The sequence below is a fragment of the Ursus maritimus genome, unplaced genomic scaffold (genome assembly GCF_017311325.1).
Source record: "Ursus maritimus isolate PB19 unplaced genomic scaffold, ASM1731132v1 scaffold_2, whole genome shotgun sequence".
NCBI classification, from domain to species: Eukaryota; Metazoa; Chordata; class Mammalia; order Carnivora; family Ursidae; genus Ursus; species Ursus maritimus.
The window spans coordinates 44,404,944-44,422,536 of record NW_024424452.1 but is presented as its reverse complement, the minus strand read 5'-3'; the positions used below and the strand labels follow the sequence as shown (position 1 = coordinate 44,422,536).

The following is a 17,593-nucleotide window of genomic DNA, read 5'->3' as shown; positions in this document are numbered from 1 at the left end:
CAGAATTTGAAACAAAGGATAATATATATTCAAGTATAATATTATAATATTTTTTATTCTGCTTTGCTTTATTTATTTTCTTGGGAATGTAACCCCTTCCCTCTGCATGGCTATTTGAGGGAGAAGCTGATCATTAATATTTCCCTTAGGATGAAATTGAGCTGGAATAGGGCCACAGCGTTAGATTGAATTCATCTGTAATTAACCTAACCCTTCACCTCCTTCACCACCAGAGCCTTTTAGATCTTGCTAATATTTGGGGTGGGACAGGGTTGGCTGTAGTTTCAGTATTTTTTTGTCTACTTTTGTATTAAAACTCTAGGATCCAACTATTATGAAATATGTGATATCTTACAATATGTCTCTGATTTCCAGTCCCTCCTCAGTGCCACTTTCTCAGCAAAATTCTGGAGGGGATGGGAATTGTTGGGCAAAACGATTTGGGTTTGCCCTGGAGGCTTCCAAATTCCATCCTGTCTTGCCAGGGCACACTGCCATCTAAGTTTCATCTAAACTTGTCCTTCTCGAAGTCTCTGTTGATGGCAGGCTTGCTCTTCTAGTCTGAACCCCAGACCAACCTCCTGCCCCACTGGAATTCAGTCCATCAAGGGTTTGCACATACACCATTCGTTGCATGTCCCATAGAAAAGTATGACTTTTATTTTGTTTTTGTTGTTGTTATTATGGAATAGGAGGACTTTTGCATCTTTCTGCATCATGTCAAGAGAAGGAGTCTCAAAAGTTAGTTATCTTCTTGATAAAAATATACTAGTTGTTTGGTGATCTAAGGCTGAAAGACAGAGATAAAACACTGGTCCAGGTTCAACAGGAGATACATCCTTGAGTAGGATACCATCTAGAATTTCTAAAGACATAGACATGAGACCAAGCTACAGTTGTAAATGGCCAGAGTGGATTGAACATTCCTACAGAGAAAGAAAAAAGAAGAAAGAGGATACAAAGTGGGGTTTTCAGCAGCTCTTGGCAACTTCATAGTCTTTCTTCTTCCTTCTCTGTGCAATGAATAGATGATAGTGTGTGGTTTTGCTCCTGTAGCAATTACATATTTCAGGAAGACATCTTGCTAAAAGTATGAAAGTAATATGGTTCAATCTTGTGAAATGAAGAAATTAATTTGGGAAATTTTATTTTTATTTTCAACGTTTCTTTGGTCCCAAACTGTTGCCTAGTTCACCACCTACCACCTTTATGTAGATAAAGGTATTCAACTACTGAATTTTGAGCAAGTATGTAAGGAGAATGATGAGGGCGATAGTTCAATGAATGATTTTGGAGGCCCACGAGTTGGCCAAGGACACTGCTCAGTGGGAAAACCTTTATACAATCTTACTGCCCTTGGGTCTCAGGGGCCATGTCCTCAGCTTCCCCCAGAGTTCCCCAAAATAGTTGGGTTCAAATTTAAACTGCTTGGGGCATGGGCCCAAATATTTATTCCCATCACCTCTCCCTGACACCCCACATACATACAAGGCCCCTGTTATTCTTCTAACAGGGAGTGGAGGCCTCCACTAGAGAATGGTCCTGTGTTACATGTAGTTCAATCATAATACAATTATATTCATTACGTTATATAGTCTACACATATACATAATATATAATTTATATAATCAATATAATTACCTAATACAATTATATACAGTAGAATTATATGTAATATAATTATATAACTGTAATTCTATACTTTTTTTTTCTTAATTTGACAGTGAGAGAGACAGCCAGCAAGAGAGGGAACACAAGCAGGGGGAGTGGGAGAGGAAGAAGCAGGCTCCCAGCAGAAGAGCCCGATGTGGGGCTCGATCCCAGAACTCCAGGATCACGCCCTGAGCTGAAGGCAGACTCTTAACGACTGAGCCACCCATATAACTGTAATTCTACAATGTGAGTTGCTACCATTTATTAGGTCCCTATTGTGTCAACACATTCTTCCTATTCCCTAATCCTCCTACCACCTTTCACCTAAGAATGCTAATTTGCTCTTCAAGTCGCCCTCAGCTGGGCTGTCGGTTCCTTCAGAAAGCCTTCCCCACACTCTTCTTGCCTGGGTTAGAGACCCCTGCCGCTCTCCCAGTTCCTTGTATTTCCTCTGTTGCAACACCTCGCAGACTATATGGGAATTGCCTATTTAATTGTTGATCTCCCCAACAAGAACATGAGCTCCATGAAAGGAGAGGGATCCTTTGCTTTGTTGTTCTGTATATGCCAGTTCTCAGAAGAGTGCCTGGCACGCAGGAAGCATTCAATAAATATTTGCTGAATAAATAATTAATTAATGCTAGGCATTTTGTATTATATAATAGGAAAAAATTATCATGATGAAGCCCAGACCCATGTTTCTCCAATCGGCTCGCTCATACTTCCTTTCTCAGTGGTGGTTATAAGCTGAGCAGGGAAACTTACTTGCAGCTGGCTTTTCGTTGGAGGAACGGCTTCTTGTTCACACAAGAGTACAGCCTAGAAGAACATGGCTCAGCGCTGCCTGTGCATCTTGCTCCTTTGCCTGCAAACCTGTGAGTTCTGACCCTTGTTGATGCCCTCCTCGTTTTCTATTAAGTTTTAGAAATCGCCTGTAAGGAAGACATTGAAATGCCTTCTCCATCTATTTTAACAGGTGCACTCTGGGTCTCAAAAAGTATCCAGCTGTCTGGGGAGAGACTTAGGATCAAACCTGTTTTTCAGCTTTAGAGTTTATGTTTCTGAATTTGATCTGTGCCCAGCCTGCAAACCCTTCTGCTCAGGAAAGTCAGCCCTTGGTGGGCCCACCCAGAAAGCCCAGCAAAAGAATGTATCGTCTAACACCTTGCATAACTTAAACAGCATTTCTTTTTGGCTTTAGATTCTGATGTATAGTTTTTGACAGAGATATGCCCTTCCAAATTGTATCTCATTGCTCTGTCAGGTTGGACTAACGCGTACCTATAATTACCATGGTAAGATCTTCGTCTCTATAAGCTCCCTTTATTTTCAAAGCACATTCAGAGTTATTACTCTGCCTCTATCCTTCAGAAACTTTCCAAAGTAAATGAGGAAGAGATTGTTAACTCCATTTGACAAATAAGTTAGGTCTCAAAAAAGAAATGGAGAACTTGAAACTTGGTTTTTCTTACTTACAGCTCAACAGAAAACTGTAAGGACACAGGGCTAGTTGTTGCTGTTGTTGCTGTTAGTAGAAAGAAAACTAGGCAACACCAACATGGCTCTGGCAGTGTTTTGTCTTTGCAGTCTCTCCTTAAATCCAAACAATTACCTTCTGTATTTAAAAATTGGCTGTTTGGCATTTTTTAAAAGATTTTATTTATTTATTTGTTGTTGTTTTTAAAGATTTTATTTATTCATTTGACAGAGAGAGAGCACAAGCAGGGGGAGTGGCAGGCAGAGGGAGAGGGAGAAGCAGGCTCCCCACTGAACAGGGAGCCCACTGCAGGGCTAGATCCCAGGGCCAAGATCATGACCAGAGCCAAAAGCAGACGCTTACCTAACGGAGCCACCCAGGCACCCCTATGCTTGGCATTTCTAAACCTACTTATAGTCTTTCCTACCCCCTCTGAAAAACTCACTAGCAAATTCCTGGTATGTATTAGAACGTAGAAAATCTAAGGGGGTTGGGATTTCCTAAAAAAGTAGAATCAATACACCTTGGGCTCTGGTTCCCTTGACCATTTAAAGCTGTGGCTCTTTTTACTTGAACTTCATGGAGGTTGCAACGACCAGGCGGGGCAACATTTTCGATCCTGTGCTAACTACCCTGACATGGTAGACAAAAAACGCAAGTAGATGAGGAAGAGAGCTGGATAGAAGCTAAGTGAAAGTCCAAGGATGCCCCCAATCTTCCAGAGAAGGGCTAGAGGGTGACATCTGATGCCACTTAATTTGCAAAGCATTCTGCAATTTTTATGCCTATATTCTTATGTGATCGACACTAAAGCCATTGACATAAGCAAAAATAGATATTATTAATCCCATCACACACAGAAAAAGTATAAACTAAGACTCAAGTTAAACAATTCACCTGAAGTTTCACAACCTGATATTTGTAAGGCTGGAAAGGGATATTGATTCCTCTAATCCCAAGGCTAGAGCTCTTTCTGCCCTACTCTTCCTGGCCTCCTCTGATTAGGTTTTCAATTTCTTGATGCTCTTTCAAGTGCTAGCACGTGCAGATTTAATGTGATCCCTATTAAAATACCAACAGCATTTCTCACAGAACTAGAACAAACAATCCTAAAATTTATATGGAACCACTAAAGACCCAAATAAACAAAGTAATCTTGAAAAAGAAAAAATAAAACCGGAGACATCACAACCCCAGACTTCAAGATATATTATAAAGCTATAATAATCAAAACAGTATGGCACTGGCACAAAAATAGACACATAGATCAATGGAACAGATTAGAGAGCCCAGGGACACCTGGGTGGCTCAGTCGTTAAGCGTCTGCCTTCAGCTCTGGGAGTGATCCCGGGGTTCTAGGATCGAGCCCCGCATCGGGCTCCCTGCTCCGCTGGGACCCTGCTTCTTTTTCTCCCACTCCTCCTGCTTGTGTTCCCTCTCTCACTGTCTGTCTCTCTCTCTCTGTCAAATAAATAAATAAAATCTTAAAAAAGAAAAAGATTAGAGAGCCCAGAAATAAACCCATGATTATATGGTCAATTAATCTTCAACCAAGGAGGCAAGCATATGCAATACGAAAAAGGCTCTTCAACAGATGGTGTTGGGAAAACTGGATGTCTACATGAAAAACAATGAAACTGGACCATTTTCTTACACCATATACAAAAATTGACTCAAAATGGATTAAAGACCTAAAAGTGAGACATGAAACCATAAAAACCCTAGATGAGAGCATAGGCAATAATTTCTCTATAACAATGGCCCTAGCAACTTTTTTTCTAGATATATCTCCTGAGGCATAGGCAACAAAAACAAAAATAAACTATTGGGACTACATCAAAATAAAAGGCTTCTGCACAGTGAAGGAAACAATCAATAAAACTCCATGACAACCTACTAAATGGGAAAAGATATTTGCAAATGACCTATCCAACAGAATTGCTCTGAAATCACTGAAATAAGAGAAGTCCGAGTACACAAACTCGTGAGTCTACTATGTTGGAAAAGTTTTCTCAAAGAACCAAGACTCACAGTCATATGCTCCAAATTCCTCTTTCTCATCCTAACTTGTGACTATGCTTCTGACTGCCTCCGTAAACGTCTAGTCACCCAGTCTCTATGGTGGAAGACAGAAGAATCCACCACTTTTGCTCCATGCCCATTGTCTTCTATATGTTCTTTCTCATACTCTTTTAATTCTTCCTTTTCTCTCCACTTTTCTTGCTTCAGTTTCTTCAACCCTTCAGCTGGCTCCCATTTCCTATCCCCCAGCAATAATAGTAATAACTAACCATTTATGGAGCAATCATGACATGTTTGGCATTACTCTAAGTAGTCATATTTATTATTTACCTTAATCCTCACAATATCGTACAAGATGAGCACTTTCAATACCCCCAGGTTCACAGAGGAAACACGGAAAACTAGAGGTCGTTGAGCCAAAAAGTGGAGGAAATAGGATTTGAATTCCAATGTCTTTAGACTTAACCACTGAACAAAGCTGCCTTTGGCCATGATGCCTTTGATGGAATAAAAATAATGCCCTTACTATTGATCACGATCACATTTTGGGATTTGTCAGTGGAGAGTGGTGATTTATTCCCATAAAGACAGGATCTTTCAGGCAGAGAATGGGGCTGGTGGGCAGGTCTTTGCCAACACTAGAAGTTTAAGCACGCCCCTGAGGCAAGACATCCGAGGAAATGAACATATCCAGACACGGTTCAAGTACCAGTCATACCAATATGGTGTGGTTGACTTGAATTAACTTCTTCAAAATAAACAAAGGTCCAATATCAACAAGGTCTTGATGTCCTGTTGCATGTTGAGAACAGTAGAAGCATTCCAGAAGTCGAGTCTTAGAAGTCCAAGAGGTGAGTGGGCCCACCTGGATATCTGTCCATGGATAAGTAGGTCCTGAGCATTGTCCTAGGGGTTAGACACAGGATTTCATGGCTGGAAGAGTCCTGGTGAGATCCAATTTGCCACTATTCCAAAGTCCTTGTAGAGAGGGGCCTTTGAGACAAAGAAAAAGCCTCTGTTCTAGAAAGACGTTTAAGCAGATTATTACCCCAGACATTCAGAAAGATCTCAAGAGCAGAAGCCCAGTTATAGAAATGGAAAAATATATTATGTATGGGGGAAACTGGATATCAAGACATCAGCTCAAAAATCCAGTTTCCAGGGGCGCCTGGGTGGCGCAGTCGTTGAGCGTCTGCCTTCGGCTCAGGGCGTGATCCCGGCATTTCGGGATCGAGTCCCACATCGGGCTCCTCCGCTGGGAGCCTGCTTCTTCCTCTCCCACTCCCTCTGCTGTGTTCCCTCTCTCGCTGGCTGTCTCTCTGTCACATTAAAAAAAAAAAAAAAAAATCCAGTTTCCAAACAGAGGCTGGGAAGGAGCATCCGTGTGCTTACACAAGACTCATAGGAGGCAGTAGAGACCCACCTTGGCAGCTGGTGCGCTGAAGCAGGCCTGGAGATCAGCATGGTGACTGACCAAGCAGCCGGCGTGCCTTCGCAAGAGCTCCAAGTTTCAGTGGTAGGCCACATAGGCTATTCAAGTGTTTCCTGAATCAAATCTTCCTTGAACCTTAGAGAGGAATGAACCTACAAGTTTGGGGTTTCTAGGCTCACCTGTGTGGAAGTTGGAAAAGAAAGAGGTATGAACAATCGGTTGGGAGACTGATGTTGGTGGCGCTATGTACCCATATTTTCTTTGTTATACTCAATTTTCGATTATACGCCAATAGAGGGAAGTAGTGATAAAATAGTGGTTGGCCAGGATCCCATCTAGGTTTTGAGAATTTGTGTGTGCGTTTGTTTTTGTTTTGAAGAAACGGATTCGAGTCAACCCAGATCTCAAAAAGGTGATAGAAAGTTGGGGTGCCTGGGTGGCTGAGTCGGTTAAATAGCCAACTGTTGATTTCGGCTCAGCTCATGATCTCAGGGTCCTGGGATCGAGCCCGGCATTGTGCTCTGTGCTCAACGGGGAATCTGCTTCAGGATTCTCTCTCTCCCTCTGCCCCTCCCCTCCAAATAAATAAATAAATCTTTAGAAAAAAAAAAGAAAGTAAGAAAATCTAGTAGACAAGGGTATACTATTGTGCGGGGGCGGTTCCTCTTCTTAAAACCTCATGATCAAGGACTTTCCACCCTTATGGAGAATGACACCAGTCTGGTGGCTCTACCCTTTGCTTCCTTTTTGCCCTTTACTCCCCTTCACTCAGTGTAACACACTGTACCCCGTTCTCTCCCGATGGGTGCGGTCTGCAGCCCTCTCCTGCTGCCCTTCTGTGACTGCCGCATTCAGGGAGGTTCTCCCCCCACTTATTGGTCTAGGAGGCAGTGGGTGGAAGGAGAGGAAGGGATGGTTAGGTAGGGCTCCCAAAGCACAAGAAATGCTAATTTGAAGGATCCTAAAGGAGCCGGGGGAGGGGGGGTGGTTCAGGAGGCTGTTAGCAGCAACGTGTTCTTCCTCATCTCTGCTCTCGGTAGCAGCTCCCTGCTCCGGACTCCAGTGCTCCGACTCTCCTTTTTCCCTTCGGAGTTGACTGGAGTATTATTTGCATCTCTCTAACCAGGGGTCTTTGTTTTATACAGTACACACGTAAAGGTGCCTAGTATAGGCCAGGCCTAGTTCTAAGAACTTTACAAATATTAACTCCTTTAACTCTCATAACACGTCTGTGAGGTAAGTGCCACTATTAGCTTCATTTTAAAATGGATAAAACTGAGCACAGAGAGGCTGCTAACTTTCCCAAGGTCTCAAGCTCACACAGTCAGGTTCCTCTTCACGAAGTGAACACCCAGGCCCACACCCTAGGGTTCCAGCCTTTTCTTGCCTTCGCTTCTCCTCTAGTGCTGCCTTTCTCACCCCTCCCTTCTGTAGTCTGGTATATGGAAGTCAGGAAATCACAGTCACTGGGAGATGCTGTAAAAGTGGGACACCCCTTCCTCACTGGCCTCCCAAGGCTGCTCGGCACCCCCTTTACCCCCTTCATCAATGTCTCGTTGCATCCCTAGGATGTTCCTTACAGTAGCAGTTCCTCAAAATTTTTACATTCATCAGAATAATAACAGCAACTCCCATTATATGTGCTAGGCATTGTGCTAACGGCACAGCCTCATAGTTGCATTGAATAATTTTCCACATTCGAGAGGTAAGGGACCTGAGGATCAGAGCATTTCAATAATTTTCTCAAAAGAGCACAGCTAGGTTCCAATATACCAGGATGCAACCCCTGGGCTCCTCGTCTTTACACCTCCCACCTAGTCCCGCCTCAGCTCTTCCCTCTCAGCAGAGAGCCTCACCTTCTGCGTTACTAAAGAGAGGCGGGTCACCGAGCAGGACGATCTTCTATTGTATCTTCTCTACTCCAAAAATGTCCATGTGTATGAAGCACCTCTCGGTGCCCTCAAACAGTTCTATGGGGTGGGTATTATTACACCCCATCTTGCGGTAAAGTAAGATAAGGACCTCGGTAAATGTCATGGGTTGAACTTGCGTACGGGGCCACCTGGCTCAGACCTGTGTTCCCTCACCAAGCAGGTTTTCTTCTATCCCCATCCCCAACGACACCTCGAAATACTCTGTCCTTTCACTCATCATCTCCTTTTCCCCTTCCGCTTCAGATGAGGCACGACCCTCTTCTTTTTTTTTTTTTTAAAGATTTTATTTATTTATGCGACAGAGATAGAGACAGCCAGTGACAAAGGGAACACAAGCAGGGGGAGTGGGAGAGGAAGAAGCAGGCTCATAGCGGAGGAGCCTGACGTGGGGCTCGATCCCGCAACGCTGGGATCACGCCCTGAGCCGAAGGCATATGCTTAACCGCTGTGCCACCCAGGCGCCCCACGACCCTCTTCTGATTGAAAACCTATGCCTCCCTCTACCTGCCTCCATCCTCTGTTCCATGACAAGCATTAGTGGTCTGTGTCCCTGCACTGTCCTGGGCCTGGGGATTTGAAGGTATAGTCCCTGGACTCAAGTCATTCACAGTGTCCAGAAACAGACACGTGGGTTCCTGACTACCACATAATACAGCAAGTACCATGAAGGAAAAACAGAGTTCCAGAGAGCCCAGGAGTAGGAGCACTTAACCTAGAGCAGGGCTGATCAGGGAAATGTCTACATGGTCTTCTTCCCTACCTTCCACCCCAGCGAACCTCTTCTCTCTCTCAGGCAAAACTGGTATATAACAGTATATAAGTTTCAGGTGTACACCACTATAATTTGACATCTGTATACCCTGCAAAGTGATCACCACCGAAGGTCTAGTTAGCGTCCATCACCGTATGGTTGACATTCGCCCATTTTGCCCACCCACCCTCCAACCCCCTCTGGTACCCATCAATCTGTTCTCTGTATCTATGAGTTTGTTTTTGTTGTATTTGTTTATTTGGGGTTTTTTTTATTCCACATATGAGTGAAATCATATGGTATTTGTCCTTCTCTGACTTATTTCACTCAGCCTAATACCCTCAAGGTCCATCTGTTGCAAATGGCAAGATTTCATTCTTCTTTATGGCTGAGTAGTATTCCAATATATATATACTATATTATATATACTCCATTAGATATACTGGAATATATATGTATTCCAGTGTGTGTGTGTGTGTGTGTGTGTGTGTGTGTGTGCACCACATCTGCCTTACCCATTCGTCCTTTGATGGACAATTAGATTACTTCCTTACCTTGGCTACTGTAAATAAGGCTGCAAAGAACGTAGGGGTGTATATATCTTTTTGAATTAGTGTTTTCATATTCTTCAGTTAAGTACCCACAAGTGGAATGGCTGGATCTTATGGTAGTTCTAGGCTTAATTTTTTGAGGAATCTTCATACTGTTTTCCATAGTGACTGCACCAATTTACATTCCCACCAGCAGTGTATGAGGGTTCCCTTTTCTCCACTACTTCTTCAACACATGCTATTTTTTCTCTTTTTGATAATAGGCATTCTAACAGGTATAAGAGGACATCTTATCGTGGTTTCGATTTGCTTTCCCCTGACGATTAGTGCTGTTGAACATCTTTTCCTGCACTTGTGGCGTCTCTATGTCTTCTTCGGACAAGTGTCCATTCAGATCTTCTGACCATTTTTTAGTCAGGTCATTTGTTTTTTCATCGTTGAGTTGTATGAATTCTTTATTTATACTGGATATTAACTCCTTATCGGATATATGATTTGTAAATATTTTCTCCCATTCAGTAGGTTCCCTTTTTGTTTTGGTGATGGTTCCCTTCACTGTGCAGAAGCTTTTTAATTGGATGTTGTCCCACTTGTTTATTTTTCCTTTTGTTTCCTTTGTCTTTTGTGCTAAATCTACAAATACACCACTCAGATTCATGTCATGGAACTTGCTATCTATGTTTTCTTCTAGGAGTTTTATGGTTTCAGGTCTTACATTCAAGTCTTCAATCCATTTTGAGTTCATCTTTGTTTACAGTATAAAATAGCAGTCTCGTTACGTTCTTTTGCATGAAGCTGTCCAGTTTTCCCAGCACCATTTATTGAAGAGACTGCCCTTTCCCCATTAGATGTCCTTGGTTTCTGTCATAAATTAATTGTCCATAGATATGCAGGCAATCTCTTCTAAGACGAAATCAGATAAATTAGTTTTACCAGCTTCTCCAGCTGCCATTCTATTTCATCCCCTTTCTTTCAGTATCAAGATTTTCCATTTACTTAGCACTTAGTCTATTCTCAATCCTCTAGACTCTGGCCTCCATTCAAATCATCTCAGTTGCACCATATTCTCAAGGGCCATCAATAACCTCCTAATGGACAAACCTAGAGTCCATTTTCAGTCTTTATTCCACTTGAACACTCTGAGTCACTAAACTTCCATGACGACCCCTTCTTGAGACTCTTTCTCCTCTTGGGTTCCCTGATATTGTCCACTACTGTGCCACTCTTGCAGTGTGTTCTATTTAGTTTCTTTCGATAGCGCCTCCCTGTGGCTGTTCACAAAGCAGCCTTGGACTTTAGCCTTACTTTTCCTGAATAACTCACCTCTCCCTCCAGCACCTCCTCTCTGCGGATGATTCCTAATCTACTTAGATTTCAGTTCAATGGCAAGTTAGAGCTCTCAAAAATAAGAGTGGACTAAAGAAGAAAGAAGTTTATTTCTTGCGCATGTGAAAAAGTCTGGCATCGGCAGTTCCATTGGTTGAATAGTTGACAAGGTAGTGAGGGATACATATTTTTTCAGTCTTCCTGCTCCACCATTTTCAGTACTTGGCTTCCTTCCTCTTCTTGATCCAAAATGTGTGTCTGAGATTCATAGCATTCCAGCCTGCAAGAAGCAAGGAAGAGACGAAAAAAGCAAAGTGCTCTCTTCTTAAAGACACAGCAGTCATATGCAACACTTCCACTTTCATCCCATTGACCTGAACTTACTCATATAACCTAGGTTAGCTAGCAGAGAGTTGGGCAATGCAGTCTTTATCCTGGGTGACCATATCCCCTGCTAAAAATTAAGCATTCTCTTACTAAGAAAAAAGGAGAGAACACACATTGGAAAATAACCGGCAGATTCTGCCACAACTCCCAAGCAATACTTTCAGGCCATTCTCTTTCCTTATCTTCCATCCTTCCAACTACTTACCAAGATGGTCCACCATCATCTTAAATTCAGTCTTTCTTTCTTTCTTTCTTTCTTTCTTTCTTTCTTTCTTTCTTTCTTTTATTGGAGAGGGAGGACGGGAGGGAGAGGAGAGAGAGAATCTTAAGCAGGCTCCGTGCCCAGCACAGAGCCTGATGTGGGGCTCAATCTCACAACCCTGAGATTATGACCTGAGCCGAAATCACAAGTTGGATGCTTCGAACTTTACATCGGAATCCAGGGATGTACTGTAGGGTGACTAACACAATATAATAAAAAACCATTTAAAAAAAAAAAAAACAAGTTGGATGCTTAACCAACTGAGCACTCAGGGGCCCCTCAAATTCAATATTTCTTTCTTTTTTTTTTTTAAATCTTTTTTTTTTTTTTAAGATTTTATTTATTTATTCGACAGAGATAGAGACAGCCAGCGAGAGAGGGAACACAAGCAGGGGGAGTGGGAGAGCAAGAAGCAGGCTCATAGCGGAGGAGCCTGATGTGGGGCTCGATCCCATAACGCCGGGATCACGCCCTGAGCCGAAGGCAGACGCTTAACCACTGTGCCACCCAGGCGCCCCTCTTTTTTTTTTTTTTTAACCTATTTTCTCCTTTGGACTTTTTTCTAGCATAAATTTAGCCAGTTTTCCAGTATCTATCAGTTTTCACTGACACAAAGTAGATGTTCAAAATATACTGTTGAACAATTGAATTCTATCGGGTTCCTCCTTATCCCCTATCTTTCTTTGCACTATCTCTCAAATTCAGCACTTCCTTTCCATTCATCTTATCATCCTCTGGTTCATGCCCAGACGCCTATAATAGCTTCCAGAATGGTCTCTCAAGCCCAGTTTCTCTTTCCTTCTATTCTTCCTACACATCATTACTCTATTACTCTGACCCTAAAATATCATCTTAATCTTCCTCCTCAAAAACTTTAATGGCTCCCCTCTGCCTGTGATGTAGACCTCAAGCTCGAGGCTGTCCCAGATCTAAACCAGATTTATATCTCCACCTTATCTCTTTCTACTCTGTTATGCAAATCTATATTCATTCAACCCACATCGCATGTTCTCCTGCTTCTAAATTTTTATTCAGGACGTGAGGACCCGAGACACTCATCCTTTCCCTTTCTCTTCAGTAAAATTCTATTCACTCCTTTAAAGCCCTCCTCAAATTCTACTTTCTCTAGTTTTCCCTAACCACTGTAGCTCAGAGCAATCTCTCCTTTCTTTGTGTTTGTACTGCAATTACTGTCTCTACCATTCACTTGAATTTACCGTTTGCTACCTCATTTTGCAAAGGAAAGTTACGTATGTGTGTGTTTTATTTCCTAAGCAATTATGAAATTCCTAAAAAGCGGCAGGGAACTGGGTTGGTCAGAGGCTTGCCTAGTGCATTGCATGGTAAGCCCTCAAGACATTTTTGTGCTACAAGTTCTCTCTGAAGATGGGTTTTCCTTAGGTCCCCTCCATTATTATAATTATATAATATATAAAATACATAGTAATATAGTATATAATAATATACATTATACATATTATTAGTATATTACATATACTTCAGCACCTACATTATATTACAGCACCTAGGAAAATAAATATTGGGGTAACTTGATATGGAGATTCTTTTTATTTCTTTTTTATTTTTTTAATATTTTTTTAAAGATTTTTTTTATTAATTTGACAGAGAGAGACAGCCAGCGAGAGAGGGAACACAAGCAGGGGGAGTGGGAGAGGAAGAAGCAGGCTCCTAGCGGAGGAGCCTGATGTGGGGCTCGATCCCATAACGCCGGGATCACGCCCTGAGCCGGAGGCAGATGCTTAACGACTGCGCCACCCAGGCGCCCCTGAAGATTCTTTTTAAAACCTAAAGTCTTAAGCATAAAGCCCATTAAGTGGAGTGGTACCTAATACTCTCTCTGGGCTTTACTTGAATTAGCACTTCATAATGGCCCTTTATACATTTATGGTCCTGGTACCCCCCGGGCCATCAGAGGGGTGGCCTAGGAAGCCCTACATGGCACGTACCCGTTACGAGGATGATGGTGAAGAAAATGAGGAGGATGAGATAATCATCGTCGTTCTCAACTTCAGAAACAACTAACATGTACGTTGCCTTAATGGTTACCAGACATTCCACTCATATGATATGATTTGCTGGTCACTCATTAGATAGAACGAATGTTACGGTTATTGTTTCCATTCTATGGATGAAGCAACTGAGACTCAGAAAGGTTCTGTGGCTTTACGAAGGTGGCCCAGCTTCTAAGCACCTACATCTCCAGGCTCCTTGGCTTTCCAGCCGCCCGACGCAGACCACAGTCGGAAGGTCTGGAGGCGACCAAGTCTGCGTCTTGTGCATGGGTGAGCCCGAGGCCTTTTCTGCGCATGCCCAGGAGTCTCACCCACAGCTCAAGCAGCAAGAGCAGCGGCAGGACTTTCCCCAGCTTGACCTACCTGCCTCTGCTCCCATCTCCCCGCCCTTTGATGCGCGAGCATCGCTTCCTGAATGAGTTGCTATGGGGGATAAGTCAAAAACAACATGACACACGCCCCACTTTGTGGCAGCCCAACTGCCATGACCCCTAGGAAGTTCTGTTTTCTCAAATCGCCTACCACTTCCTGGGGCTTGAGGAGAGAACCCACATCCTCTTCACACATTTAACTTGAATCTACAGAGCGGAATGGCAGTTAGGTGCCAGGCTCTGACTTTTAAAAAGCCCCGCAAGACCCGGGCTATCTGGCACCAGGATCAGCAGTCTAATTTGCAGAAGCCAGTACAGCACGAAAATGTGGGGGGTCCTCGTTCAAACAACGGTAAGACTTTCACGGCGGCACAGCAGCATTCAAGCAACCTCAGGGCTGAGCTCAAGGCCCTGTCCACCTGCACAGGTCGCATGCCCGTGTCTGAGAGGGACTCAGGCTGGCACACACCGAGGGCCCCTCTACCACACCCCATCAGCCCAATGGAACAGTTTATCTGGAGAGAATTAATGTTCAAGAAGCTGGATTTTGGTAAACTACGACTCTTGCCACTGAAGGAGGCCTTAGTCTCTCCTTCTGTCCACCCAATGGTTTGTTTCTTGTGCTCTTACCATTGTGTTATTTCTTACTTGCAAACACATCTGTCTTATTCTCTGGGCTGGGAGCTCCTGAGCACTGGAGCCACATCCTATTCTTCCCCGAGTCCCTAACACAGCCTCTGGCACATAGTTAGCACGTAAAAAATGTTTGTAGATGACGGTCCTTAGCCTCGCCTTCCACCACGACCCTGTGACATCTTCTGTGCTTACCCCACCCCAACTAAGTCATCATGCCTCACCTGGGATGGTCCTTCTAAGGCAAAATCTTGGTTGGTCTGAAAGCAAAGGCATTTGTATTAGCAATCCGTGGGTTCATCCAGGGGTTACTGGGCGGGAGGGCAAGGGCGGCCATTTTATAATTATATTGCTTTTCATTTTACAAACTAGATATTAAATCAGTTTACCTTCATGAGGTGAAAGAGGAGAAGAGAGAAGAAAAATAAACGTCTCATTTTACCCCATTAGATTTTAAAAGTGATCATCCTTCAGCTTTTACTAGAAAGTGTTTCTGGATTCCCCAGAACAGGTCAAGCCCCCTTGCTATTCTCTCTCAAAACACCATAATACTTATACAGTTGACCTTGAATAACGTGGGGATTGGGGATGCCAACCCCTCATGTGCTTGAAAATCCATGTGTAACTTTTGGCTCCCCCAAAACTTTACTAATAGCCTCCTCTTGACCAGAAGCCTTACTGATAACAAACAGTCAATTAACACATATTTTGTATGTTTTTTTGTGTTACGTATCTTATTCTTACAATAAAGTAAACTGGAGAAAAGAAAATGTTGTTAAGAAAATCATAAAGAAGAGAAAATACGTTGACAGTACTGTGCTGTATTTATGGGAAAAATTCATGTATAAGTGGACCCACATGGTTCCAATCTGTGTTGTTCAAGAGTCAGCTATGTATTTTATATCTGTGGTTATCCAATCAACATTGATCTCTTCCTTTAACTGCTAAGTTCCAGAGAGCAGGAACTTTATATTAATTTTTACTCACCACTGTCTCCCCCAGCTCCTTACATCGCACGTAAAAGAGTAGACACTCAGCAAACATTTGTATTAGAAATTTGATTAATAACCACTTGCTGTAGTATCTGGGACAGAGCTGACCTTGAATAAATCCCTGCGTTCATTCATAAACGTATGAATGAATAAATGAATTTTGCTTACTTCAGAAGTTGTTCCAAGAGATTCTAGGCAGGGCATAAGTGAATTCCACGTATTAATTCATTCCACAAGTATTTACTACGAACCCGCTACATGTCATGGACCCATCTAGAGGCTGGAGATGGAGTAGTGAACAAAAAAAGACCTCCCCCAACTTGGGAAATATTTACTCCAGAGCCTCCAAAGCATTCTCTGCCTCTGTCTTCTGGGAATAAAGGCACAAGTGTGGCTTTCTTCTTGCAAAGACCGCAGCAGCCAGGCTCTTGTCCCAGCTCTTCCATCACTTGGCAATCTGATCCTGGGAAAGAAAGACACTGAATTCTCAACCCTTCCCTAGGTGGACGGTCTTTGTCCCTCTAATCCCTTAGACCTTTCAGTCTGTAAGTCTAGATAAAGGTTTCTAATGAAACGGATCCTTGGAAATTCACCGGAAACTTCATTTTTGAATGAGAATTCCTTAGAAAATGTAGCCATCACAACATATTATATGTACAGTAGAATGTCAAAAACAAAACAAAACAACCCCCCCCAAAAAAAACCCACAAAAAAACAAAAACAACCCTCCAGAGGTTGGATGAGCGGTATCTGGGTGGCTCTCCAGGGAGGCTCAAGCCTGGGGAGACAGGAGGCTCTAAAGGGTGCAACAGTAAATGGCTATGGTTTTCTATTTATGTCCCCAGGTCTGGAAGCAGCCGGAAGTGACACAGACGTCCTCACGGTGATTGGGATTGTGGGGGAGTCAGTCACTTTCCCCTTAAATATCGAAAAATCACAGCAAGTTGTCAACATTGTCTGGAACTCTGAAACATCTGTTGCTTTCGTAACGCCAGGAGACCCAGGAACAGCACCCAAGGTGTCTGTGACCCACCAAAATTACAACGAGCGAATAAATGTCTCATGCCAGAACTACAACCTGGAGATCAGGAACCTGAGGCTGGAGGATTCAGGCGTCTACAAAGCTGACATTAACACGAAGACCGCGGAGGGGATGGTCACCACCACCAGGCGCTACAGCCTCCAAGTCTTCCGTAAGTGATGCAAATGGGCCATCTACAGAGCACCTGTATTTCTTTCTTGGCTTCCCTAAATCTTTCTGTACATATAAATACTTCTAGAAATACATCAATACTAATGCGGAGGATGTGATTTTGCTTGTTTTTAGCGATGTAATCTTCAATCAGCCCATTGTTCCATGGGCCTGGTTTTTCTTTTCTATAAAATGTGAATAGTCAGTCATACTATTCACTTCCCTTGGTCCCTGAGAAGATCAAGTGAGATAGCGTATGGAAAGTACCTCTTAAAAAAAAATTTTTTTTTAAATTTTAAAATAAGTGTAGATGCATAGAGAAGTATAAATTAAGCGTCCGCCTTCTGCTCAGGTCGTGATCCTGGGGTCCGGGGTCGAGTCCTGGGATAGAGCCCCGCATGGGGCTCCCTGCTTAGCGGGGGATCTGCTTCTCCCTCTCCCTCTGCGCCTCACCCTGCTCCTGCTCTCTATCTCAAATAAATAAAATCTTAAAAAAAAAAAAAGAAAGAAAGAACCGTGCAGGGAGCGGCTGTGTGCACGTCGCCCAGCACCGCCCCCCCCCCCCCCCCCCCCCCCC

The 17,593-nt window shown here is 43.1% G+C and overlaps 1 protein-coding gene and 1 long non-coding RNA gene across 4 annotated transcripts in view; one reads left to right on the top strand and one right to left on the bottom strand.

Annotated features, from left to right (window-relative positions):
* Positions 1-1,755: 1,755 nt before the first annotated feature.
* CD84 (CD84 molecule) overlaps positions 1,756-17,593 on the top strand; it is a 28,612-nt gene continuing 12,774 nt past the window's right edge. The window contains exons 1-3 of one of the 3 annotated variants that reach the window (XR_005836263.1): positions 1,802-2,528; positions 2,630-2,948; positions 16,670-16,804. Coding sequence is in view for 1 of the 3 variants with exons in the window: in XM_008700685.2 (XP_008698907.1) it covers positions 2,483-2,528; positions 16,670-17,017 (394 nt within the window). In the remaining 2 variants the exon portion in view is untranslated. Of the gene's footprint in view, positions 2,529-2,629; positions 2,949-16,669; positions 17,018-17,593 lie in introns of those variants that run through there. The other 2 variants (XM_008700685.2, XR_005836262.1) reach the window with 2 other exon arrangements.
* Positions 5,453-8,839, bottom strand: LOC121103966. Its single transcript, XR_005836264.1, has 3 exons — positions 8,441-8,839; positions 6,576-6,763; positions 5,453-6,471 (listed from the first exon to the last, which is right to left on the bottom strand). It is a non-coding gene; the product is annotated as an uncharacterized LOC121103966 (long non-coding RNA).